The sequence below is a fragment of the Tinamus guttatus genome, unplaced genomic scaffold (assembly GCF_059628265.1).
Source record: "Tinamus guttatus ecotype Peru unplaced genomic scaffold, ASM5962826v1 Tinamus_guttatus_pri_ptg000031l, whole genome shotgun sequence".
Taxonomy (NCBI): Eukaryota; Metazoa; Chordata; class Aves; order Tinamiformes; family Tinamidae; genus Tinamus; species Tinamus guttatus.
Genome location: NW_028288565.1, coordinates 280162 through 305073, shown reverse-complemented (window position 1 = coordinate 305073; position 24912 = coordinate 280162). Strand labels below are relative to the sequence as shown.

The window sequence follows — 24912 nt, the reverse complement described above, 5'->3', positions numbered from 1 at the left end:
CGCTGGGACGCACTCTGCTCCCCTGCTGCAGCCCCAGCACCAGCCCCCATGCGCCCTGCCAGCTGGGGATGCAGCTCGTGGCCGTCAGGAGCTTGCATACCACCCTGCAAGAGCATCGCACCCCTGCGCAAACCCACCCCATGGCACAGCCCTTGGCTCCTCTGCACCGAGGCCCCGGCTCTGGGCACTCACCACCAGGGTCTGCAGCAGCTCCCGCTTGCGGCAGAGCTCAAACCTGGGGCTGCCGCCTGCAGCCTGCAGGGCAAGGCTGATCTCCGTGATGCTCTGCACCAGGGAGAGCCTCAGCTGTGCGTCCTGATGCCAGGGGAGACAAAGAGGCTTTCAGCCAGGGCCCCAGGGTGGGAAGGGCAGCGGGGCTGGGGCTAATCTGCCTCTAAGAGCAGCGCAGGGAGGACATGGTGCCCTCTGGGGGCCCTGCAGCACCCTGGGTACCTGCCCCCCAACACGGAAACGTCCCCTCCCTCTCCCTTGCTGGCAAGGAGCCTCCCATGGGAGGGGAAGCTGCTGCCCCAGGTGCTGCCTGGGAAGAGCCCGTGCATCGCGGACACGGGCAGCAGGCTGAGCAGCGCTCGCCTGGCTGCAGCGGCAGAGGTGCGTGACGGGAGGAGCAGGAGGGGCTGCAGCTGGCAGCACCCACACGCCTCTGCCCCACGCTGCGAGCTCCCACCTGGCAGCCCTCTCTGTAGAGCCCCAGCACGTTGCCCACGACGTCTCTCTCAACGTGGGCCAGCAGCTGCTCCCTGGGGGCGCGCAGCGACATCCGCCCGTAGGTGACCATGAGTGCGGCGCGAGCAGCGCGTGTCCTCACCGTGTCGCCCTGCCGGGGGTTCCCCAGAGAAGCACCGAGACGTCAGCCCGCTGCCCTGCTCTGCCCCGAGACTCCGTGTGCTCCTAAGGCAGGAGCTGCCCCTGCCCCAACAGCGGCACCTCCCAGCAGGGGCACCCTGGGCCCTTTACCTTCTGGGCTTTCAAAGTTGCCAGGAACTCCTTCACACAGGCCAAGGCAAGCGAGAAGTGGCTCTCGGCAGAGCGCGACACAACTGAGACCATTCCCTGCAAGGCAGCAGAAACAGGGAGTCGCTCCCAGCCCAGCACCCAGCCGTGACCAGCTCCAGTGGTCAGGCAGGACCCTTCCGCAAGGAAAGGGCCACAAACAGGACACCAGCTGTGCTGGAGCAGGGTCACACAGACCCCCTGCGCCCCAGGCACACGCAGGAGACACCCTGCCGCACAGCAGGGCAGTGCGAGGAACCCTCACCTGCGCCTCCCACAGCTCCAGGAAGTTGGCTGCTTGCAGGTGCTTCAGGGTCTGCTCTCGCACGTGGCGCAGACACCCGCAAGCTGCCAGGGCCGTGCCGAGAGCCTTGTACAGGAACCTCTGCAAGAGGAGAGGCCAGGCCCCAGCTGCAGGGACAGCCCTGCCCGGCGGGACAGGGCCAGGCCGCAGCGGTGCCACCGTGCCGAGAGCCGCACAGGCGCCTGCGGCAGCAGCCCCAACTGCACGCGCTGGCCAGCCCGGCACAGCCACCAGCCTGGCGCGGAGGGGAGAGCAAGCGCCTTCCTGGGCCGCGAGAGCAGCAGGGACAGGAGCCCGCCGGGCAGAGCAGCGCTGCCAGCCCATGTGCGGATCCCAGCCTCCCAGGGCTCTGCTGGTGCTGCAGCCCTCAGGGCGCCCCAGCAGCGGCAGCGACACCGCGCAGGGAACAAACCTTCTCCCAGGACAGGCGGGGAGAGCTGCCCAGCTGCTGGCTCAGCTCCTGGATCAGGCCCACGATCCAGGCGTCGCTCCCGATGGCTTCCAGCGACGTTTGCAGGAACTAGGGCAGAGGGGGACATGAAGCAAACACCCCCTGCCCTTGCCTGGGCCCTTTTGCACATCTAATGGGCAGAGCTCCCTAACCAGCCCTCTAAAATCTGCCTCTGGCTCTCCCCCAACACGATGCTTGAGCCCGGGGAATTGGCAGGAGCTTGTGCTGCTCAGTGTCCCAAAAGGGAGCCCCCAGGTTCCTCCCAGCACTCTTCCACACCCTGGGCGCCCGATCCAGCTGTGGCCCCCACACGCATGCTGTACCTTCAGCACAAGGCTCTCCCACTCCGCCACGTCCAGGGAGCTGGCGGTTGTTCCTGCAAAGCCCAAGGAGGCAGACCCTGTGCTCTCAGCCCCCTGAGCCCCAGCAGAGCCCCAGGGTCTCCTTTGCAATCCAACAGCCCAAAGGCTCAGCCCAGAGGGCTGACAAGCATCCCTAAACCTGCCACCATTCCCCAGTGCCAAGCTGGGAGCTGACGGCGTTTTGCTGCGTCCTCTGCCGCCAGCCTGTCCCTGGCAGCGACACTTTACCTGCCAGGTGCTGCAGCAGCAGGGGGATCTCTGCAGCCCAGCTCATTCCCACGGCTCTGTGGATCATGCCGGGGAGCACCTGCAGCAGCTGCAGGGCCGCAGTGCCACGGCCACCGCCCGCATGCGGAGCCACCGCCGCTGTCACCTAGCAGAGCGCGAGAGAGACGGGGGCTCGCACCCACCTCGGAAGCCGCGGCTGCGCCGCAGGCAGCCAGGCAGGCAGGCAGGGAGCCCCAGGCGCCTCTCGCACACTCCTGCCTCCTCCCGAGGTGCCTGCACCGGCCTCGGCACCATCTCTCCCACCCTCTGCCCGGCCATGAACGCTCCTTCCCTGCTCCTCGTACTCACCAGCAGGCGAGCCAGCAGCGCCTGGGGAGCCGGCAGAGCCGCTGTGGGCACAAAGGAAGGCAGCGTGAGATTCCCAGCCCCTCTGGGCCCTGCCCGTGCCGCCTCCAAGCTGCAACGCAGGGCTGCAGGGCACCCCGGCCACAGCGCCTGCACAGCGGCACCGCCGGGCTCCCGGCACTATGCACACAGAGACAAGGACAGCCCTGGTATGGCAGGAACCAGCCCCAGGGCCCCAGAGAGCTGCGAGCAGCAGTGCCCAGCGCCTCCGCCAGGAAGGGCCGCATGGAAACAGCCCTCACGCCTGACAGCGGACACTGCTCTGCCCTCTGCAGCCCCGCGCCTCCCGCAAGGGCCTGGTAGGGCTGCAGGGACACGCGCTGTCCCGTGCCACCAGCCCGGCACTGCTGCCCGGCACGTGCTGCTCCCCACCTTGCTCCTCAGGCTCCAGGGCCTCGGGCTCCCCGTGCTCAGTCTCCTGGTGCTTCTTGGCCAGGGCGCGCAGGCAGCGGCACAGTGGCACAAGCAAGCCCGTGTACTGCACTGGCACCACGTAGTGCAGCAGCTTCGGCCACAGGAGCTGCGGGCAAGAACCAGGCCATTTGGCACGAGGGCATTCCTGCCTCTCCGTCCCAGTCCCTGCGTCATTTCCATGTCTCCAGCCCTGGCCTGGGCCCTGGGCCTCGCTCCTTCACGAGCTCAGGAGCTCTGCTCCTGCTCTGCCCTCCTCCTCTCCCTCCTGCCCCTCTCCCTGCCGCGCTTCGCACCCCTTTCCCTCTCCCTCGCTCTGGCTGCCTGCTGAGAGCGGCTGGCACACCTCTGCCCCCGGGGCAGCTCCCTTCCCTGCGGCAAAGGGATGCGGGAGCCACTCGGCCTCGCCAGCCCCTCCCAAGATCTCTATGGGCTACGGGACGCAGCCAAGGCGCGTGCCCAGTGGTGCTCATGCGCTGCAGCACGCACAGGATGAGCGAGTCTGGCCACACAGAGCTCACACCCAGCTCTCCCTGATTGCTTTCATGCCTAAGGTGGACGTCCCGGTGCACGTGGCGAGAACAACTCACTTGGGCTACCGCTCTGTTGGCGACATCCATCGTGCTGACCATGTGCCAGCACAGGCGCCGAATGGCCCGTTCTTCATGTGCTTCCGCAGCACAAAGATTCCCTGTAGCCTGCGGGATAGGGTGGCAAATATTTGTCACTGCCCCTTCCCAGGCCCCACGGTGCCTGGCGATGGGGAGGACCCCCACCATGGCACCGGTACTGGCAGCCCGGCTGCGCTGGGCTCCGCTCCTTCAGGGAGACCCATGGCAGTGCGGCACAGCCACGAGGTGCAGCCGTGGCGCTGTGCTCTGCCTTACCAGCCTGCCCGAGGCACGGCAGAACTCGCCGAAGAGATGCCCCACCACGTCCCACGACGAGCAGCCCAGGCTGCTGGAGTGCAACAGCTCCCCGATGAAGTGCAGGACGGCCATCCTCACCTGCAGGCAGGGCAGGCTGCCGTCACGAGCCGGTCCCAAGCCCCAGGGGAGCTGCCTGCGCTGCGCTGCAGCCCCTCTGCCCAGGCCGGGACAAGGAGGCAACAGCAGCAGCCCTTGCTCTGCTGCTGCCGCCGGCCCCCTGCCCCAGAGCCTGCCTCCGCCTATGGCAAAGGCCTGGCCAGGCTCTGCCTTGGAACAGCCCTGCTCTGCCCTGCAATGGCCCTGTCCAGACCAGCTCACCTGGCACGTGGGGTCGTGGCACACGGACTCCGCGAATTTGACAAACAGGGCCAAGTTCTCCCGCATGGCAGGCACTGCAAGAGACACGGAGAGGCGGTGCTGAAGCCAAGACCCCGTTTCCGCAGGGATTTCACACAGCTCCCTGGCTTCCCACGCACAAGCAGGGCAGAAAAGGGGCGCCAGCCTGTGCCTCAAAGGAAGCAGCACATTCCCGGGGGGATGCTGATCTTTTTGTTGCCTGGCCTACTGACCATCAGAGCGGACCAGAGCTTGCAGCACTCCCACAGCTGCTACACGATCGGCCTTGCTCCCGTTCCTCAGTTTGAAATAAAGGAAGACGATTGTCTCCTCGGGGCAGATTTGGGCTGTGGGGAAGAAAGAAATCCTGCTGGTCAGGAGAGCCCAGCGTCTTCCCATGTGCGCAGCTTTGCGAGAGCTGCGGTGATGCTGCAGTGCGGCCCCGGCTCTCCTCTCCTTACCCTGCAGCACCATGCAGCGGCACAGCTCTGCCCTGTGCTCAGGCCGGGGCGGATCGATCTCGTCACAGAGCTGTGGGAACAAAGTGTCTTTCAGAGCAGGTTGCACTGGCAGAGAGGGGGACAGAAAGGAAACCTCTCGCGGGCATCTCTGGGTGCGGAGCCGCGCGCCAAGCGCAGCGCCCTGGGCACACGCAGGGCTGGGCAGCAGCCGAGGCTGCCCAGGAGCCCCAGGCCAGGGAGGCGCCGCCAGGCCTTACCTGCTCGTGCACAGCAGCACTGATGGCCTGCAGGTGGGCCCGTGGCCCGCGGCTCTGAATGCCAGCCACAGCTGCCAGGAAACGGCCCAGGCTCTGCAAGGGAGAGCGGCAGGGAGAGGGCAGCAGTTACCGCGAGCCCCCAGGAAGGCAGAAACAGGCATCGCTGGGAAAACCACGGCCTGAACGCACTCACAGAGCTCTTCACACACCCGCGTCCTGGGAGGCACCGCAGGGTCCCCTGCGGAGCCACGTGCCCCAGCCACTCAACGCGCCCTCCCAGCCCTTCTGCCCTGCTGCTTTCTGCCAGCAGGAGCCCAGGGAGCCGCAGGGCCCTGTTCCCTCTTCCCATCTCCAAGGGACTCAGCTCCTGCTGGCGCCCTGCAACCCCCCGACGCCTCATTGCTCCCCCGCAGGCCCCGGCCGTGCCGTGCCCCGCACAGTGCCTCACCATGGTCACACCAAGGGGCTCTCGGACCTCTCGGTATTGGTGCAGCAGCCAGAGCAGCTGCTCCCAGACACGCTGGCAGTACTGCTCCGTGTGCAGCAGGACGGCCATCATGGCACCCACTGCCCTGAGCACGGCCTGCTTGGCCTGCCGAGGGAAAGCAAGACGCCGCCACATGCAGGGATGAGGCTCTCTCCAGCACCCGCCTCCCCGCGAGACACCCAGCCTGCACTTCCCGCACAGGGCTCTCCCTTTCCTCTCAGTCCCGGCAAGAAGGCCTCGCTCGCCGGCACAGGGAGCGTTTCCTCCCACCGCCCCCACCTGCCCTGCTAGAAGGCCCCAGCATTCGCCTCTTGCCTGCCCCAAGTGCTTGGCCCAGGGCTGCTGCACGGATGTCCCCTCCTGCCTGTCAGCACCGCTCACGTCGGCGCTCCCTGAAGGCTCCCGGCTCAGGATGCTTTCCAACCAGCCTGCTCCCTCCAAGCCCTCACCCGGCCCCGTGCACAGCCCCGCTGGCCCCTGGGGACGTCCCCGTGGCTGCCCATGGCTGCGAGGGCAGCAAGGCTCACCTCTTCCTCCTTGCACCGCTGCCAGTGTCTGCCCACATAGCAGAAGAGCGGATAAACCGGGGCGCAGAGCTGGGTGGCCTCCAGGCGAGGGAAGACCTGTTTGTCCCACTCATGCAGGTACCCGGCTATCCCGCTGCACCACTGCTCCAGAACTGCAGCACAGGAAGGGAAACAGGATCGCCTCAAAACCTCTGACCAGCACCACACATTGCAGTGGCCCCCAGGCCTCCTTCCACCCACTATGGCCTTGCAAGGGTGGCACGGAGATCTGGCTTCAGAGACACCCTGCGCCATGGCACGAGACGGCCAGGTGGAAACCCTGCCTTGCTTCTCCCTTCTTCCACCCCCGCACACCTTCTCCTCCCCAAGGCTTAGCTCCCCTAGTGCCCGCTGCAGCCCCAGCCTCTTCCTGCCCCCAGCGCTTGCCCCTCAGCGCAAGCTTCGCGGTTTTGGCCCGTCTTTCCTGGGCTCTGCCTTTAAGCCCACAAACAGCAAAGCAGGCTGTGCTTGATGAAAGGGAAGGAAAGGGAACGGGGGAGCCCAGGCTGGGCAGAGCTTGGCCAAAGGCAGCTGAACCGGGAGGCACGCGTGGCAGCAGAGGCCGGGCAGGGAGCCAGGAGCTCCTCCGGCCAGCGGCACCCAGTGCCGTCGGCTCCAGCCGCAGAGCCGCTGGCGGCAGCGCCGCAGCACCGACACTCACCGTCGCAGACGAGACGCAGCGTGCGGCCGCTCCTCGCCGCGCTCAGCACGTGCTGCAGGGCCGACAGCGTGCTCCCCGCAAAGGGCACGCACTGCAGGGCTGCAGAGAGAGCAGCGTGTGGGCAGCCCGGCCACCCAGAGCCGCGGCGGCCAACGGGCTCCATCTCCCGGCACCGCTGCCAGGACAGCGCTGGGCCAGGGGGAGAGCCCGCTGCAGGGAGGCTCCTGCCAGCCCACTTGTGTGCCAACCACCTTCCTCGAGGGGCACGGGGAGTGGGGAAGCCCTAAACTGGGGAGGACAGCGTGGGGCACAGCCTGGTGTGTTGGCTCTTTGCTGGTTTCCCTCTGGTGCAGCCCCAGGTCTTTGGGGCAGGGCTAGGAGTCCGTTCTCCTGCTTGGCACCTGCTGGCACCCAGCTGGGGGGCCCTACCATAGCGGGCAGCCACGTTGCGCAGCGTGATGAGGACGAACTCCTCCGACATCTCCTGCACGGTTTGCAGGTGGCCCTGCAGCGCCGACACCACATCTCGCAGATGGCTGCGGGCCAGCGCCACCAGGACGTCGCTAGCGGCCGTCCTCACAGCAAGCGGCGCATCCTGGAAGAAGCATTTTGCATGTGACAGGAGCGGGACTGACCCTCTGCCAGGGCTCGGCCTCCAGGCAGGACATACAGGCGCTAGCAGGGCTCCCGCTACGCCTTGCGCACACACAGCCCCACAGCTCCTCTTTGCACATCCCCTGACCCCACACCGCAACGTGTCGCGAAGCTCCTGCACGGGACAGCCGGGACAGGGGCCAGCACCTGAGGTCACCCTCAGAGAGAACGAGCTCACCTGCGCCGCTCGCAGGTCCTTCAATGCCACCGCTATGGCTCTGTCCACAACAGAGCTCTGCAGGTGGCTCTCCTCGCCCCATAAGATGCCCTCCAGCTCGCGGTAGGTCTCCTCCGCTCTGCCATCCTGGGGGCACAGGGACACAGCAGCCATGGGACGTGCTGCCCCACACACAGCAGCTCGGCCACGCCGATGCCAGGGAGCAGCTGCTGGCACTGCTCAGCACAGCCGTCGGCAGCGGGCGAGAAGCCCTGCTCTGTGACCTCCTCGTGCGAACCCAAATCCTAATGTGGACGCCCAAGCCCAGAGATGCTGCCACCTCCTGCCATCAAGGAGGGCGCGAGGGATTGTCCACGCAGCATCCACGTTTTGGAACGAGGTGCAGCCCGAGGGGAGAGGCAGCATCGCGGGAGATCAGTCTGTGGCACCCAGGGAAGTCAGGGTGCTGCAGGGAGCCCTCGAACCCCACGGAGCCCATCAAGACACCCCTGCTCACCTCGGCATCTTGCAGGCGGTCCAACAGCGAGGTCACGATGGTGGCAAAGGTAGTAATGGCCACAGGAACAGAGCCGGCCACACTCCCGCCATCCTCACCGCGTGCAGGTCTCGACCGGGCACCTGCACAAGTGAAGCAACCTGGAAGGAAAGCAGCACCAGCTTTGCGTCACTCCAGCAGCCGCAGGGACAGAGCCCAGCTCAGGGCAAGAGCCTGCACAGCTGGAGCACGGGGTAACAGGAGAGGCCGCTGGCGCCAGCCCTGCTCAGGCTGGGGAAGAGGAGGCCGCGGCAGCTCGGGGCCGGCCCCAAGGGCTCAGGCGCGCTCTGCCCAAGCCTGGAACGTGGGCGCTGGCAGGTTCCGTCGCCCCCGTGAGACACTGAGCGCGGGGACGCCCCCACCTCGGAGCGCTCGCAGCACCCCCATCGCGGCACGACTCCCCTCTGAGGATGCACTGCTCCAGCAGCACCTCCTCCCACGGGAATCACAAGCCACTGACGCAGCAGCAGTGCCGGGAGGGACAGGTCACCCGCGGGGGCCACTGTGACCTGTGGGGACCGCTGTGACGCCTCACAGAGGGCTGCTGGCAACGTGGGCATGGGCAGGGACGGAGTGACAGACACTGGGGCCTCCTGTTCCCTAAACGTGGCACTGCCCCAGGCTCCAGCACTCACAGTTGCTCCTTGGCCCCCAGCCCTTCTGAGTGGTGACTGTCCCTTGCCATTGCACAGGGGCAATCGCTCTAGCAGAAAGAACCCAGGAGCTGCTCAGGCCTCTGCTCACACAAGTGCCAGCTCATTCGGCTGCCTGGGAAGCCTCGCTAGCACCCAGAACCTGATGGCATCAGGTCACAAGCTGCCAAGCCAGTGACTGCCAATTGCATGCAAAGCCTGGCAAGCAGAAGGAAAAGCGGGGCTGCACAACACGCAGCATCTCACCTCAGGGACTCAGAGGGGAAAAGACTTGCTGTGGGACCTGCCATAGCAAGAAGGAAGGGGAAAAAGACTGCAGTGTCTTTGACAAGGAGGAATTTGTGTTTGCAGCATTGCTTTTCCCTCGGTTTGCCAGGCTTTGCATGCAATTGCCAGACATGTTCTGCCAATTGACGGGGCAGGAGGCAACGGACAGAACCAGGCATCAATGGAAAGAATGGTCTTATTTCACTGTTAATATTAAGACAATACAGAAATGAAATGGTACATTTAACAAAACATTAACCTTGCTACACACTTGGTTTTAGCAACAGACAAAATAAGCAAGGTAATGACCTAGCCATTACGTACGAGAAAGAGAATAGAGAATGTGAGGCAGTGATGAGGAGGCCGCTGTCCGGGGGTCAGCCAGGTAGATGCCCAGGAAGAGCAAGAAGTGCAAGAGCTGCAGCTCCCGTGTGTCTGCGAATGGCAGGAGGAGGAACTCATTCAGGGAGCTGTTGTTGGACATTTGCTGTCCCCAGCATGGGGGACTGACCAAGGAAGAAAAAGATAGAGACAAGTCAGGATCACACTTTCAAAAGGGAAACAAAAATAAAATATTTCCCATGTTATTTAAAATCGCACATTGCTTCTCTCTTTATTGGTAGAGTCTTTGTGTGGTTCCCTTCACCAAAAGAGTCAGGGTGGTAGGGACCTCCAAGGATCAGCTAGTCCACACACACACCTGCACACCCACGCCATGCAAGCGTAGTCCCCTAGAGCAGGTTGCACACGATTATGCGCACACCCATTTGCACACAGTTAACAAGCTTTTTTCCTTACGCAAATGAACTTCCTGTGTTTCATTTTGTGCCTACTGCCCCGTGTGCTGTGGTTGGACACCAGTGAAGAACAGTCCGTCCCCATCCTCTTGACACCTGCCCTTGGCTAAGGAGGCCCAATTCTCTCAGTCTTTCCTTGTAAGAGAGATGCTCCAGGACTCTCCACTGGTCTCCCTGCAGCAGTGCAGTGTCTCTCTTGTACTGGGGAGGTCTCAGAACTGGGCACGCTGCTCCAGAAGTTGCCTCCCCAGGGCTGTGTAGGGCCACACTGATGAGCTGTCACATCATTGATGGCCCATGCTTACCTTGTTGTCCTGCAGGAATATCAGCCCCTTCTCTGCAGAGTTATCTCCAGCAGCAGGTCAACTCCCAGGCTGCCCTGGTACATGCGCTTCTTCATGCCTCGGGCCAGGACCCAGTACCTTGAGCTTGCACTCAAGGAGGTGCCCGTCCATGGCTGCACAACAATAAATGCCTGCCAGAAGAGGAAGGCTATGTGAGATGCCCACATGGTGCCTCCAGCAGTTCCTGTGTACAGCGCCCCCTTCCAGACAGGAGCCTGGATGTGTTCAAAGGAACCCTTCTGGCTGGCCCTGACATCCCTGGCCACATTTAACTCAAAGGATTAAAAGGAAGGCGCTCTACATAAGTCAGCATAAACCTTGAGTTTTCTTGCCCTGTATGCAAAGTAGATATATATAAAAATACTGTACTGAGCAGTTCAAGGATAAAGAATGATCATGGTCTGTTCTGCTTGGTCTAATGATGTTTCCTCCTGTACTACCAAGATGCAGGGGACTTGTGTTTTACTTACTTTTAAAGAAGGTGATTCATCCTTATCCTGCCACATGAACTGCAGGGCACTGCACACAGCAACCATTGGGAGTAGCAGCCAAGATGAAGGGAGGCAAGAGCAAGAGCTTGGGGCATCCACTGAGGCAGCTCTGCTGAAAAGAAAATGCCCAGGAATCAGCCGTTTGCCACAGGAGCTCAAGGCTGCCTGTCTCGCACCATCTGCCATTCCGAACTGTTTTTGTGCTCCGCATGTGTGATGACTCTCAACACTCTTGCAAAGAGCACTGCTCAAGCAAGAGAGACCACTCCAAGAGTGACAAGCCAGAGAAAGTAGGCTGAAGGAAAAGCTGGAAGGTGTTAGGAAAAATCTTCATGTCATTTTCCTTAACAGGGTTCACCTCCAGCTTTCTGCTTTATCCCAAAGATACAATGTGCTTCTGTATAAGATGATCTTCTCAGTATTCCAGCTCTAGGTGGGGGCCTCCTCAAAGGGAAATTCCCAATGGAAATTCCGCTGTATATATAAAGCCCTGCAGGTTAACTTCTTTCCCATTCTCCACCGATTGGTTGTAGCAATGACTGGCCCATGCCAGGCCATTGCCCACTCCTGACCTTGGTGGGGTGGCCATGGTGCTTCTAGGAGACAGGCCTGACTGCTCTTCTTGCCTTCTCCCCCGCAGAATGGCTGCTGCTCACTGAGGCAGGCAGGGCTTGAGGGCCAGTCTCCACCAGCCCCCAGATGCAACCGCAGGGCTTTGAAAAATCTGCTTGTGGGGCTGCTGTGGGCCAAGCAAGCTCCCGTGCCCATGGCAGACAACGAGCCTGCCATATGTTGGCCAAGGAAGATGGTTGACTGAGAGTCATTCTTTCATTTCAGAGCACTTCTGGCTGGTGTATGCACAATCAGCCTTATCTCTCCCTGAGAATGCAGCCATCAGGACTCTTATTAATGATTAATACCTGAGTGGGGGAAGAAATCAGGGAGCTACCCACCAGGATCAGATATGTCACTGGTGGTTAACACCTGAATAGGGCTATGTGTGGTCAGGTTGAGCTGGGGAAGGAGCACACTGGTTACTCTCTGCCCCGTGATTATAGTCAAGTCATCTTATAGTCACAGAGTGGTGCTACAGTCACCTCTTGGCTCCGTGCCATAAATAGAGTATTGATAATTTTTGCACTTACAGGTCCATGGCAAGTAAACATTTTTAACAAAGTATTGCTATTATGTACAAATTTGTACCTTTTGGGTGGTTGAATTAGGGTTATTTGTTTTGTCATACCCCGCACTTTTATATACAAAATATATGTAATATAGCTTATAGATTATAAGTAATAAACCTAATAGCACTAGAGTTAGTAAAATGAATACAGCATTTGCATCAGTCGTCCTGCACGCTGCTGCAAGAGAAAATAAACTTGTTTCGGGGGGGTGAGGTGGAACAGGTTAACCCATTTAAAATGAAGAAAAATCCATCATGCCCTAATTCTCTGTGTTTTGCACCACTGCTATCAGTAGCTTCCCAGGCAAGTGGGCCACGAGCTTTACTCAGAGTCTTAGACACAGTGCCGATGGATGGTAAATTGACCACCACAGGCTGTCCAGCTGTAATGTTGTTGGACATCCTTTTTTACCTGTAGGTTGAGCATTAAGCTCAGCTTTCACAAAGAATGCTGGGCTTACAGGGCTTTCAGTAGGCCCATAACTATTATTTAATTGAGGGAGTACTTTGGGAAGTTGTCTGTCCCATTGAGCCTTGTGTGGGTTGAGGCTCTTTTTTAACAAAGTTCTAACCCTTTAGCCCTGGGTCTTAGGTCCTAGTCCTTTAGAACTCAGCCATAGCCCCAAGCCCTTTTTCTTTTAGCTCTAGTCCTTTAGTGCTGACTCTTCAGCATTTAACCCTAGCATTAGTTCTTTAATCCTGGCCCTTGAATTCCAGCAATTGAACCACAGCGCTTTAGCCTTAGCCATTTAGTCCTAGCCCTTTGACCCTAGAACTTTAGCTCTTTGATTCTAGCTTTTTAGCTCTAAAGGCTCCCCCTTCAGCACTAAAGCCCTTCAGCCCTAAAGCCCTAAAAATTACTAGATTCTCATTGAATGTATCCATCTTTAAGGGGATTCTGCATGTGAGCAAGCTGCATGGCTGCTCATAGCTGCAGTGGGAAGTGAATGTGTCTTGTCTTGCATGCCATGGCATATGCAAACCTCTCTGGTAAAGGAAGGGCTGAGCTGGGCACTGAACGCAAGTCTCCATCCATGTACTCCATGGGGCCGTTTCCTCCAGGGGCTGCAGGTGAAATCTGGAAATGTCCCATCTTTGCTGGTGCTTCCCTTCCCTCCTTTCAGAAGATAGGAGCAAAGTGCCCACAGTTTCTAGCAGCACTTGGAAAGCCAAAGGAATGCAGTGTTTAGTCTGTGCCGAGAATTCAGGTTAGAGGGGCTGAGACAGCCGCGCTTGCAACCAAATAAAGGTGGAGAGGGAATAGTTGCAGGGAATCAGTGTAGCCTCTCTCATCTTTGCAGAAATCAAGAAATCAGAGACACGGAGGGCTCCAGTTGTGCCTTGGGTTCAGAGCCTTGAAGAGCCTCTGACCTATTTTGACCTATTTTGGCAGAGCCATTTCGGCAAAGCGTAGGAAGGGGAGAAACCTCTGCCACTGACTGTGGCAGCCGTGCTGCATGGCCAAAATCGCTTTGTGTGCCCCTCCTGCTGGCAATAACCTTGACCTGTCTGCAAAACCTTTGTCCAAAGCAGAGCAGAGCAAAGGAAAGCAGATAGAGAGCACGCTGCCCTGTGCTGCCCATGGGAGTGAGAGATTTAGGCGCGGGAGGGCAGAACGGTGCCTCTCTTGGTGCCGTCTCCGTGCTGTGCTGGAGGCAGCTTTCCTGCTCTCAGCAGAGAAGTGGGTGGTGGCAGGGGGATGAGGAAGAGGAGACCCGACCTGCGCAAGCTTGGCTTCCTGCAGTAAAGCTGCGAGGCTGCAGAATGGAGAGGCCTCTCATTTAGGTCCTTTCACCATTTTAGAGCTCTTGTTTGGATGATATTCCCGGAGCCTTGACTCATGGCAGCTCCATGAGGCCCTTTTGGGACTGGAATCAACAGATCCTCTTCTGACACCAGCTTGAGAAATCCTACCTATACCCAAGCATCATTGCAGTGTTCTTTTCATCTAACAAGGCTGCTATTTAAACAGTCTAACCTTAATTTTAAAAATTAATGCAATTCTGATTAATTTAATCCTGACATATAGAAATCAGTTCTGATATTACAATTCTATCCCTTCTAGTAAGAGTATGTTTTTGTCCTTTGCAGAGTTGGAGATGGACTGTCATTGAATGAAGATCCATTAAGTCTAGCCGCTCCACTAGTAACTAGTGTTTTGTGTAATGCTTTTCAGGGCATTTTCTTCTCATTTATGCTCTCATATAATTCACTTTAATCCTCATTGTCATTTGAGCATAGTGTAAAGAGTGGCTTAATTATTCAACTGGAATACCATTCTTCTAGGTGTGGTGGAACATCCCTGTAGCCTCCTCTTCCTTCCCTCAAGAGCTTTCCTAGGAGCAGTTTTTACGTAGCCGACAGCCGAGAAGGAATACACACAAGAACGTAACTTGAAAACAACACCAGTCATTTTATTTAGAAAACATAAAGGACTACCTGGAAAGGGAGGGGAATGAAAAAAAAGAGTTTTCTGCAGGTCGCTGAGGCAGCATGATGTACAGCAGGAACAGCGCTGCTACTGTATATTAATACTGTGATAATCAGAGCCAAACAAAACAAGACACACACAAAAAAAAGGAAAGAAAACAGAGTAGCACTGGCTGACATCACCCCCAACTACCACCAAACAGGAGTGTTGTGCATCTACCCATAGTGTCATTGCTCTGACTAGAAAATGGGACTGAACATGGGAAAGTACAAGAAACCTCATCATTTCAAGGCCCTTCAGCCCTAAAGCCCTAGGACTTTATCCTGAGCCTTTAATCCCTGTCTTACACTGTTTAGCCCAAACTCCTAACTCGTTAGTCTTCTTTATTCCTATCCTTTTAGCCCCAAGCTGTACCCCTAGCCCTTTCATCCTAGCCCTTTCCCACTGCTTCTTTCATCTTAGCCTATGGGGATCACAGAGGAGCAGGAACAGCCCTGCAGCCCCTTTTAAGCCCAGGGTTTTGGTATTTTCACAACCTTCTCACCCAGGGAGCCAATAACCCAGTGACCAATCCCTGGGAAGGGCACTCCCTAATCTTCTACAGGTGACCTTTATATCCCCACATCTCCTTACCTTCACCAGGTGATCCTTATTAACCTTTCCTCATAACTATTCCCATAATTATTGGCCTCAGAAAATCCTTTATCCACCAAGCAAGCAGATAATTGTTTTCATCCTTGGCCATAACAACCTTTAATCTATATATTCCTATACCCACCTTTTTGCCCTTCATTCCTGTCCTAGCCCTTTAGGCCTAAGCCCTAGCCCTTTAGTCCTAGAGCTTTTTAACACCAGCCTTCAGCTGTGGTCTTTTAGTTGCAAATCTAGTGCCCTAAGCCCTTTAGCCCTGGGCCTTTGGCCCTAAGATCTTGTTAGCCTTAGCCCTTTAGCCATTCCCTACAGCCCTTTACCACAAGGTCTTTTTCCCTAAGCACTACCCCTTTAGCCCCAAGGCCTTTTCCCTGTAATCATAAGCTCTTTAGTCGTAAGTCCTTTAGCCCTCGCACTTTTGCCCTAAGGCCTTCAGGGCTAACTCTTAGCCCTTTAAGCCTAGCCCTTTAACCCTGAGTCCTAGCCCTTTAGAGCTGGCCCTAAGCCCCTTAGCCCTAAAACCGATTTAGTCCCAAGTGCTATCCCTTTAATCCCAGCCATTTAAAGCTAGCGTTGAATGGTACCCTTTCAAGTCTAACCCTATAGCTTTTTAGGCATTTAATCCTAGCCCTGTAGCTCTAAGCCCTAGCTTTTTATACCTGGAGCATTTAGCCCTTTCCCTTTAGCCCCAGCCCTTTAATCTTTGCCCTTTAGCCCTATAGCTTGCTATCACTAGCCCTCTAACCCTAAGACCCAACCATTCAGCCCTATCCCTTTAGCCCTTGGCCCTTTAACTGTTGCCCTTTAATCCTCAACACTAGCACTTTAGCCCAAACCTCTTTAGCCCTAATCTCTTTAGCCCTAGTCCTGTAGTCATAAACCCTTTAATCCCAGCTCCTGAATCCTGGCTTTTGAACCCAAACCCTCAGCCATTTGGCCCTTTAACCCAAGCCCTTTAGCCCCCACTCTTTATCCCCACTGTTTTTGCCCTGAGCTCTAGCCCTTCGGCCCTATCTCTTTAGGGAAGCATCTACTTCAATGAAGGCAACAAAACACCACCTCTATCTTTATTTGAAATGAGACACCACACAAACACCTTTATTTGAAATGAGACACCACACAAACATCTTTATTTGAAATGAGACACGCACTCCAACACCTTTTCCATCTTTATTGCTCAAAGGAACGTACAACCGTGCCATTCTCGCAACCTATTTCGCAAATCTAAACTTACCCTATAGACTTAGGAGGATCCTATAGGGATGCTATAAGGCCTAGGGCTCTGAGCATAAAGGGCTAAAGGGCTGACGCCTACGGGGCTAGGGCGAAGGGCTTGGCTGAAGGGCTAGGGCTGGAAGGCTGAGGCCTATAGGGCTTAGGATCTTCCTTTCCATTTGGGCCCCCAACTTCTGCACCTGCAAAACCAAAAAACAGGTCAGTTAGCATGCGTGTTCCTTTTTAATGTAAAGCCAAACAACCCCCCAGGGTGCATCAGCGGGACATCCCCCTCAACAGCCGCCTCTGCAGCCTCACCACTACTACTCACAGCCCCCGGCACACACTCTGCCTTCCTGCTCTAATGGGCAAAGGCCACCGGATTCCCAGAGGGCACCTGGGAACAGGGTAACCAAGCGCCTCCAAAACCTCCCTGCTTAGAAAACCCCAGCTCCAGAACGGAGCTCCCTGCAGGCGCTGGAGACGATCGACACCTCGCAGAGCAGCCAGGACAGAGGGAAAAGCCCAGACTGAGGTTAAAAAAAAAAGATCTATTCCTTACCTTATTTCTAATGCTTAAACAATTCTAAATGCTATCTACAACCTGGAAAAGAAAAAAAAAGTCATTGCACACAAAGTTAGACCAAACAACCTGCAACACCCGTCCATCCCCACAGCATCACAGCCAGCAGCACTCTACCTTCCTGCTCTAAGGGGCAAACACCACCAGATTTGCAGAGAGCACCCGTGAACGGGCTGACCAAGCGCCTCCGAAAACCGCCCTGCCTAGGAAACCCAGCTCCAGGACCCAGATCCATGCAGACACGTTCAGTACCAAAAGCAGCTAAAGCGCAACTGCCCACCAAAACCGAGCATCATTCCTACTATATGAACCACCTGCTTCCAGCATTTGTTACATAACAGTGTACTGGAATGGTGGGGAACACCCCAAACGACAACCAAAGATCAATCAGTCAAACAAGCAAACAAAATGTTTAACCCCAACTTAAACCCTAACCCAACCCTAACCCTAAACCCTAATTCTCCAATGGTTTTTGCTCCAAGGCAAAAAGGATAATGATGCTGCTCGGTTCTTCTTGTCTGGGAAGAGGGATCACTCCTCTGCCGACCTGTGGTCCCGCTCGTCACTCTCCAAAAATCCACAGCACGTTGACTCCTGAGGCACCGAGACTGACGCGCCTGCAAAAAGAGCACCACAGTCACAAACCAGCGGCAAGTTAAAGCTCCTGTTTACACCCCATCTTCCTTACAAGGAAAACTTCTTCATCTGCAGCTGGCACAAGACCAAGGAGAAACCTAAAACCTTTCCCGCGTGCTCACGCTCACCCAACTGACACAGTCCTACAGAATGGCTGCCCTTACTTAAAACGCCAGCAGGATTTTAAAACCGTCACCGCCGTCCCACGGAGCAGCCTCACGGCACCTCAGCACCCAAAGCTGCTGCTCAGCTCTCGCCAGCAGCGCGAGGGGACCCACGGGGCGACACTTACCCGAGCATGCCCGATTCCCTGGTCTTGATGATGTAGAGGAACAGGAGCAATGCGTGGAGCAGGTTGTTTCTGCACTGAGTGCGTGGGAAGAGAGAAGACTTTGGGAGCGACTGCAGGGACAAGCACTCACACCACTATCTTAGAGGGAATGTCTTATGCAAACCAACGGGCACATCCTGCCCTTAGCCTGGCCACAGCTGTACAGCTTTTCCTTCAAATCTTTTGGCAAGGTACGTATGCAGGGGGCGTGCATCATAATAGAAGAGGTTTAATAACCTGAGATGAGGAAAGACTATAATAGAAACTTCAAAAAATGGTACAACAGCCTGGGGGATTGCCTCAATATTTACCTCTCACTTAGACAAACATCAGAAAAAAATGATTTTTGAGGAGTTTTTTTTGATGGCAACCATCCTCAAATACTCAGGAGTTCTTATGGCATTTTTCTGAAATTGGCGACCAAGTCACAACCCAGGGCTCAAGAGAGTATGAAAACGTGCAGGAAAAATCTGGTAGCTTGGCATTGAGATGAGATGGTTCCTTCCACAAACTCCTAGAAGGAAGCCTCCAGCTTGTTGGCATTCAGGAATAACAGCTCACATCAGAGCTTACAGAAATTAGGGTCTTAGAAGAAGTCATGAGAAAATGCACAGGAAGCTGCTTTCTGCACTGAGCCAGCCTAAATCTAAACATAGATGTGGCTAGTTACAATAAATAAATAAATAAATAGAACAAAAAACAAACCCAAATCAGTTCTGCTGAACATTTCCTGTCAGCAGAACACACCTAACATGCTCCTACCTCCTGCACATTGTAGACGTGGCCGTGGTAGATGACCTGGTAGTGCGGTGGGTTGATGCTGCTCTGGTAGATGCAGAAGAGCTTGTCATCCGTCAGGTCTGGGAATGAAGGTCAGAAAAGAAAAGAGGGATTTTAAGGGTGCCCATGGGATGCAAGGGGCAAACAGCAGCTAAAGCAGCAGCCCAAGAATGCCAGTACCTGGTTCATGGGGTGTCTGGACGAAGTGCTGGGCAGTGAAGGTTTTGCCATCGGGATATTGGATGTTCCATGGCAGCCTGGAGTCCAGGTAGGTGCAGAAGATGTGCATAAGGATCTGTGCAAAAAAACCCAAAATTCACTTGAATGCCGTCAGAAAGACCGAGGAACCAAAGGCTACAACGCAGCAGCAACTCTCTTGCCATAATCTCAGGCATGAGAACAAACACAGGACACAGTCAACCACATGACTGATTTCATGCTAGTTTACTTGGTTTAATGCCTTTTTTCTTTCTTTCTTTCTTTTTTTTTTTCAATGCTGGTTTTCCTTCAAATACAGGCTAAGAGGGACAGTGTAAAGATTGTTTTCCACTCCCTGGCTTATCCTGCAGTCTCTCTTTTAACTATTTCAGGTGAGGCTGCTGCCCTCACAGTTACCTGTGGGACATCTCACAGGAGTCTAAAGAAGAGGCTTCCCCCAGACTAACATACACAAGGGCATTTTTGTGATCTGCACCACGTCCAGGCCCTTTTGCATTATTCAAAACTGCGATTCTGAGGATAAGCGAGGCAAAGAGGATTTGGACTTCTTGCAGCCACCCACAAATGCCTCATCCTGAAAGACGAGCAGCTTTAGGAAGTTTTACCAAGGCATCTTTGAAAACTTACAGCGGAGTCGGTGGGCAAGTCAGCTCCCCACTGCCGGCCTCTGAAATCCCCTCCTCTGCCCCAGCGGAAGCTTCCCTGGGACAGCTCTGGAAACAACAACACCTATTCAGGTACTGGCGGTGGAAGGTGCAAGAAAGATCTATTTTGCACTAGCTTTAGGAACCCCACACCTCCGTGTGCATTGCCAGGGTACCACGTTCACTGGGAGGGAGAACTGGACTCATTAAATGCGTGTATATATTATATATACTCAAGGCAGTTGAGTTTACAAGGGAAGCTTTATTCCTAATTAACAAACGGATTGAATAGGACACTTCTTGCCCCACTCTGAGTGAAATGAGAAATAAAACCTTCTAATACCAGTCCCGGGCCCACACCACCACATTGCTACGAGCAGAGAAAGCTGTCAAAACACCCAGCACTGCTCCTTGCAAAGCAGCTCTCTGTCCTGCTGGGACTGCAGCCCGAGCGTCTCCACTGACGGGGCATCTGGCACCACCAGTGCTTGACCCAGCTCAGCGAAACGCTCCCGAGTCTCCAAGCGGAGACTGTTTCAGGTTGCGGCCGTTTCCTCTCGCTCTGTCGGTGCCACCGCTGGGCAGAGGCCGCCCCCTCCCCCCGCCGCCCCCCGCGCCCCAGGAGCGGCGCCGCCACGTGGGGGATGGGGGGTGCGCGCATGCGCAGTGCGCTCTGCCGCGCTCGCTGCTGCCCCCGCGTGTCGGGGCGGAGGCGCTGCAGGAGCGGGGCGCGTGCGCGTGCGCAGTGCGTCGGCGGCCCCTTGTGGCGCGCGGCGCATGCGCGGCGGGCGGCAGGTGCGCGGCGGCGGCGGGAGCGCGCGGGAAGGGCGCGGGGGGGCGGCGCTCGCGGCCCGTGGGGCGGCCGCGGCCGCGTCCTGCCGGCGGGGGCAGCGCCGCGCGGAGGCGGCGGCGGGGCCGGGGGGCCGGGGCGCGGGGCCGGCCTGCCCGTGTGCGGGGTGTCCCGGGAGGGCTGCGCGCGGGGCCGGGGCGGGGGGAGGCCGGGGAGCAGCGAGAGGGGGGGCGGCGGCGGGGGAGGACGTGGCCCCGGCGCTCGGCGTCCTTGGGCCGGGCGGCTCCTGCCGCTGCAGAGCGCTGGGGGCTGGTGACAGGAACCCGAGCCCTCGTTGGGGTGGGTTTGCAGGGCAGCTCCGCGGAGGGGGCCGCGCTGCAGAGAAGCGGCCGGGGCGTCGCGATGCCGTCGCTGCTGCTGCTGGTGTCGGGATCTGGGAGCTGCTGCCTTTGTAGAGGTGTTGATTGAGCAGACATTGGAAACGGAGCAATGTATTAGCTGGTAAAGTGGCTTTCGTGGACGTGTTCATGTTCATTTGTGATTCCCAAATGCAGAGAACGGAAGCGTGTCCGAAGAGGATGTCCTGTGTGCAGCGGGTGGGAGCGTTTCTGCCGTTGCCGTTGCCCTGGGCTCAGTGCGGGCTCAGGGCCGACCTGTGGGCAGCCCCAGTGGAGCGGAGTGAGCTCGGCCGTGGGGCCACAAAAGTGGCCACCAAAGTAAGTTTGCTCCAGCAGAGAGCGGGGCCGACACAGATCCGAGCAGCAGCTCCGTGGTCTGTTTTTTCCTGGTACAAACTGGAAAGAGCAGTAACCACTTTGGTGGTGTTAGACTTTTGGAGGGGAAAAATTCTTTGGAATGGAAATGATTTTGGCAGAGGAAAAAAAATAAGGGTGGATGGGTGACTTTTTCAGAAGCTAAAAAGATTTGGAGGGAAAAAATCAGAAGGAAACATTTGGGGGTAAACATTCCTCTTTTTAGAAGGAATATTTTTTGAGGGAATTTTTGAGCTGGGAATAGGAAAATGTTTTGGGGGAAATTTTCTTGGGAGATGTTGAGAGATAATTATTTTATGGGGGGAAGTTATTGGGAAAGAATAACTTTCTAGTTGGATAAGTTGGGGGAAGATAAATAATATAGGCTCTATAAATAATATTTTGAAGCAAACATATTCTTTTAGAGATAGTGGGGTTTTTTTGGCTTTGTTTCATATTTGCAACATCTAAAGCAGGCTCCACTTAAATGAATGTAGCAAAATAACTTTGGAGAAATATATAACTCTTCTTAAAAGTTATTGGTGTGTACTAGGCAAATATCTGAAGTTGGGATTTTTTTTTCCCTTTGCTATCACTGTTGTCAAAGAGAAGCCATTTACTGCTGTTCTTCCTGTGGCCCAAATAAAAATAAAAGCTTTCTCATGGTTCTTTCTTGCAGTAGTAAGGTAGCGTTATGTTCTTGCTGAAATGAGTGGAATTGTTGGAATGAGTGTCCAGGCAGGGACATTAAGGAGGAGACCCAAATGTGTGATCTGCTAAAATGAGGGCTGGGGGGCAGCATTGCTCTGGGGAGCAAGTAGATAATATTTTCAACCTGTGGAGTTAGTGGAAGAAGTTCCCTGTCCTTGTCCTTGAATTACTAAATCCCGTCTCTCAGAAATTCTAATGAAGAAAAAGGTAATGAAGACCTTTTAAGTTTGGCTATCCTTCAGTGTTCTTTAAGTGTTTCCTTTAGTGGGTCCAGATGTTAACTTTGAAAGAAAAAGTAGAAAAAATAGCAATCGTTCCTCTTGCAAAGCTGGCTCAAGCTGCAACGTTTAAATAGCCATGTTGAGGGTGTTAGTAATCTTAGTGCCTTGAGTCACTTTGTTTTCCTTTACAGAGCTCCTGTAGCCACCAGTAAATCCTGCTGGGAGGATCCGTCGGGGAGATTTCCTACAGAAGGGATGAGGGCAGACGGCTTTGGGAACGGGAGGAATGCGCCGTTGTGGCCTGCTCAGTGCCAGGACGCAGCTGGGTCCTTCGCTAGCGGCGTTTTCATTTTCGCATGTCCCAGTCTGAGCTGCTCCTGCTGATGCCAAAAGCAGTGGTGCAGGTGGAGCCGCCAGCTCAGCAGGGCTGGTGAAGCAAAGAGCAGGAGAGAGCAGGTGAGAGCCGGGCCCGGCTCGGTGGGGGTCAGGCCCCAGCCCACGGGGAGGTGGTTCTTCCAGGGCTGCAGTGGGCATGGGAGGCAGGGGCTCCCCTGAGAGTGGGCCAAAGACTGGGATGTGTGAATTTTGGAGAATCTCTTGGCGAAAGTCATCTCTGTTTTCCTGTTAAGGTAAGGTGTAAAATGGGTGCATGCTTTGGGAAGAGCTCCCGTTAGTGTATTTGGTGAGGGGGCTTAATTTCCCTGCCTAGCCGAGGCGTCCGGCCTCGGGGAATTCTGTGTGCGTGGGCGAGCTGAGCTCAGCACTTAGTGCCCAGCGTGGCCTGCAGCGGTGCCGGCAGGCTGGAGTTAACGCTCCGCTTCCCCAGATTTCCTAGATTAGGCCTAGATTTGCTGTAATGCAGGACTCTTCCCTTTTCTTAATGGGCAGTCTTGACCTCAGATCAGCCTGGGAAGCTGAGCCAACACTCGCTTGCCCTGGTGTGAGAGTCAAAATCCCAAAAACGTAACCTGCAGAGCCAGCTAGAGGAGAAACACGAGGGCAGGGAAAAAGCAAAGAAGGAGGGAAGCAAAAATGGACATTTTCAGTATGTGCTCTCTCAGGCTTCTCAGAAGCTACTTTCAGGCATCATTCCTGTAATTTCTCAGCTTCACTCCTTTTGCATAAGTTGTTTTTAAGAATATCTCTGTTAAATTTTGTTTGTTTGTTTGTTTGTTTGTTTGTTTTTTGGACTTCTGGATTGAAGAGGTGTCCATCTCCACATCTCCATGCCAGGAGCCCTGGGCGCAGGTGACGGCATCGCCTCGGGACAGGGAGAGGCCGGAGGGGCCGGGGAACCTCAGCACGGGCCAGCCGCAGGTGAAAGGAAGGTGAATCTCATATATATATTTATATGTATGTGTTGTGTGTGTGTGTGTGTGTGTGTGTAATGGTTAGGGGTAGCATCGCTGTCCCGTCCCCACGAGTCCGAGATTGCAGCAGTTCCCCCACGTCTGTCAGCTGGGAGGGGAGTTCGGGAGGGCCCAGACCCACCACCCCTGGCCTTTAACAAACTGGCCCAGAATTAAAGATTTAGGAGGGAAAAAAACCCTACAAATCCAAAAGACATTTCTGATTACACCTACTGAGAGCTGAGAGGACCTCTTCAGTTAATATGCACTCACAGGGTCAGTTTTAGAATTTAGCTTAGGGTTTAGTTTTAGCTCCTACCCTGCGTTCTTCCTGCAGTGCTGTGTTTCTACTCACTGTTTTTAGCAGGATTATGGGATTTTGAAGTCAGGCACCCAACTCTGCTACATTTCCCACAGGTAGGAAAAAAAAAAAAAAAAGGTAACTTGTAGGAAGTGTCACTCCCCAGTAGCATTACATGAGGGAAGACCACTGATATTTACTCACTTATACACATACGCTTTTAAAACACCATAGTTACAGTCTCAGGCTGAGAGTGGCAGCACAAAAAAAGTAGAACCAAAGAGCCAGAGTTTTATCAGAAGATTGTTTCTGGGTCTGCCTTTCCCACCCCATCCCTTCTTTTTCGGTGTGAGAAGTTTCCCTGTTACCACAGAATGAGCCAACAGCAACTACCTGGTGAAAGGTGCATTTAACATGTCAGGATTTCAACATCATCTTCAAGGGGTAAGCAATGCGTTTTTACTTCAGTAATTTTTTCCCTCTCCTCTCCCTGGAGGTGCAAGAAAAATTTCCTGGTGCCCACTGGTGCAAGCATGTCCGGGACGGGGCTTTCACACCAAAACAAGAATTGTGTTCCCATAAATTACAGGCATCTACTTTAGAAATCTGGACGTTTTATTTTCCACGTTTAAGTGAAGCCTGGACAAAACTTGCATCTGTAACATGTCCAAGAAAGCAACTGAGATATAGTCTTGGTAATAGGCTCCTTTTGTGTTTTTTTTTTTTTTTTTTTTTTTTTTTTGTCTAAGATGCAGACAGACCAGTCTCGTCAATCTATGGCAACAGCCAGCTAAGTTGGAGAGCTTCCTGTATTGTTCACTATACATTTTTCTTGTTTGCCTTAGTTATGTAACTGATAAACCAAGAAGGGGGTAAACTGTCACATGAGGTGCTTAATATACCAGTAAGAAGAAAGATTTTTAATGCTCAAATTATTCTGCAATTAAAACGGACAAGCTCAAATGATGTTTTACTTTTTGTTAGAACATATTCAAACAATATAAAGTATGTATATGCTTTATATATATCTATACATATAAAATAAGCATATCAATCTTTTTTCTATATGGATGTATATAAAATATATATATGGTTATAAAATATATCCATATATATATCATATATATGTTTAGAAGTACTCTTGATTGAACTATACACAGCTAACAGAAGAGAATGCAATCAAAATATTATTTTTAATCAAGTAGAAATGAAGTGTTCTGAAGAGCGCATTATGAAGCACTGTAGAGGTTTCTAATTATTTTTTTCATTTCCTGATAAGAAAAAAACAAATTATCATAAGCACAAATAGAAGTTTAAGAACCTG

The 24912-nt window shown here is 55.0% G+C and overlaps 1 protein-coding gene and 2 pseudogenes across 1 annotated transcript; 1 reads left to right on the top strand and 2 right to left on the bottom strand.

The window, feature by feature from the left end:
- Positions 1–24912, top strand: part of LOC148596071 (polycystin family receptor for egg jelly-like) — a 365012-nt pseudogene that overhangs the window by 118369 nt on the left and 221731 nt on the right.
- LOC148596082 (maestro heat-like repeat-containing protein family member 1) lies at positions 85–4488 on the bottom strand. The gene is made up of 12 exons (XM_088530646.1): positions 4423–4488; positions 4063–4182; positions 3766–3873; positions 3137–3284; positions 2704–2748; positions 2360–2497; positions 2093–2145; positions 1731–1838; positions 1280–1399; positions 949–1074; positions 689–838; positions 85–315 (listed from the first exon to the last, which is right to left on the bottom strand). Exons 1-12 carry the CDS (start codon positions 4486–4488, stop codon positions 85–87), a joined length of 1413 nt encoding a protein of 470 aa, XP_088386772.1.
- Positions 18569–24912, bottom strand: part of LOC148596081 (protein maestro-like) — a 34360-nt pseudogene continuing 28016 nt past the window's right edge.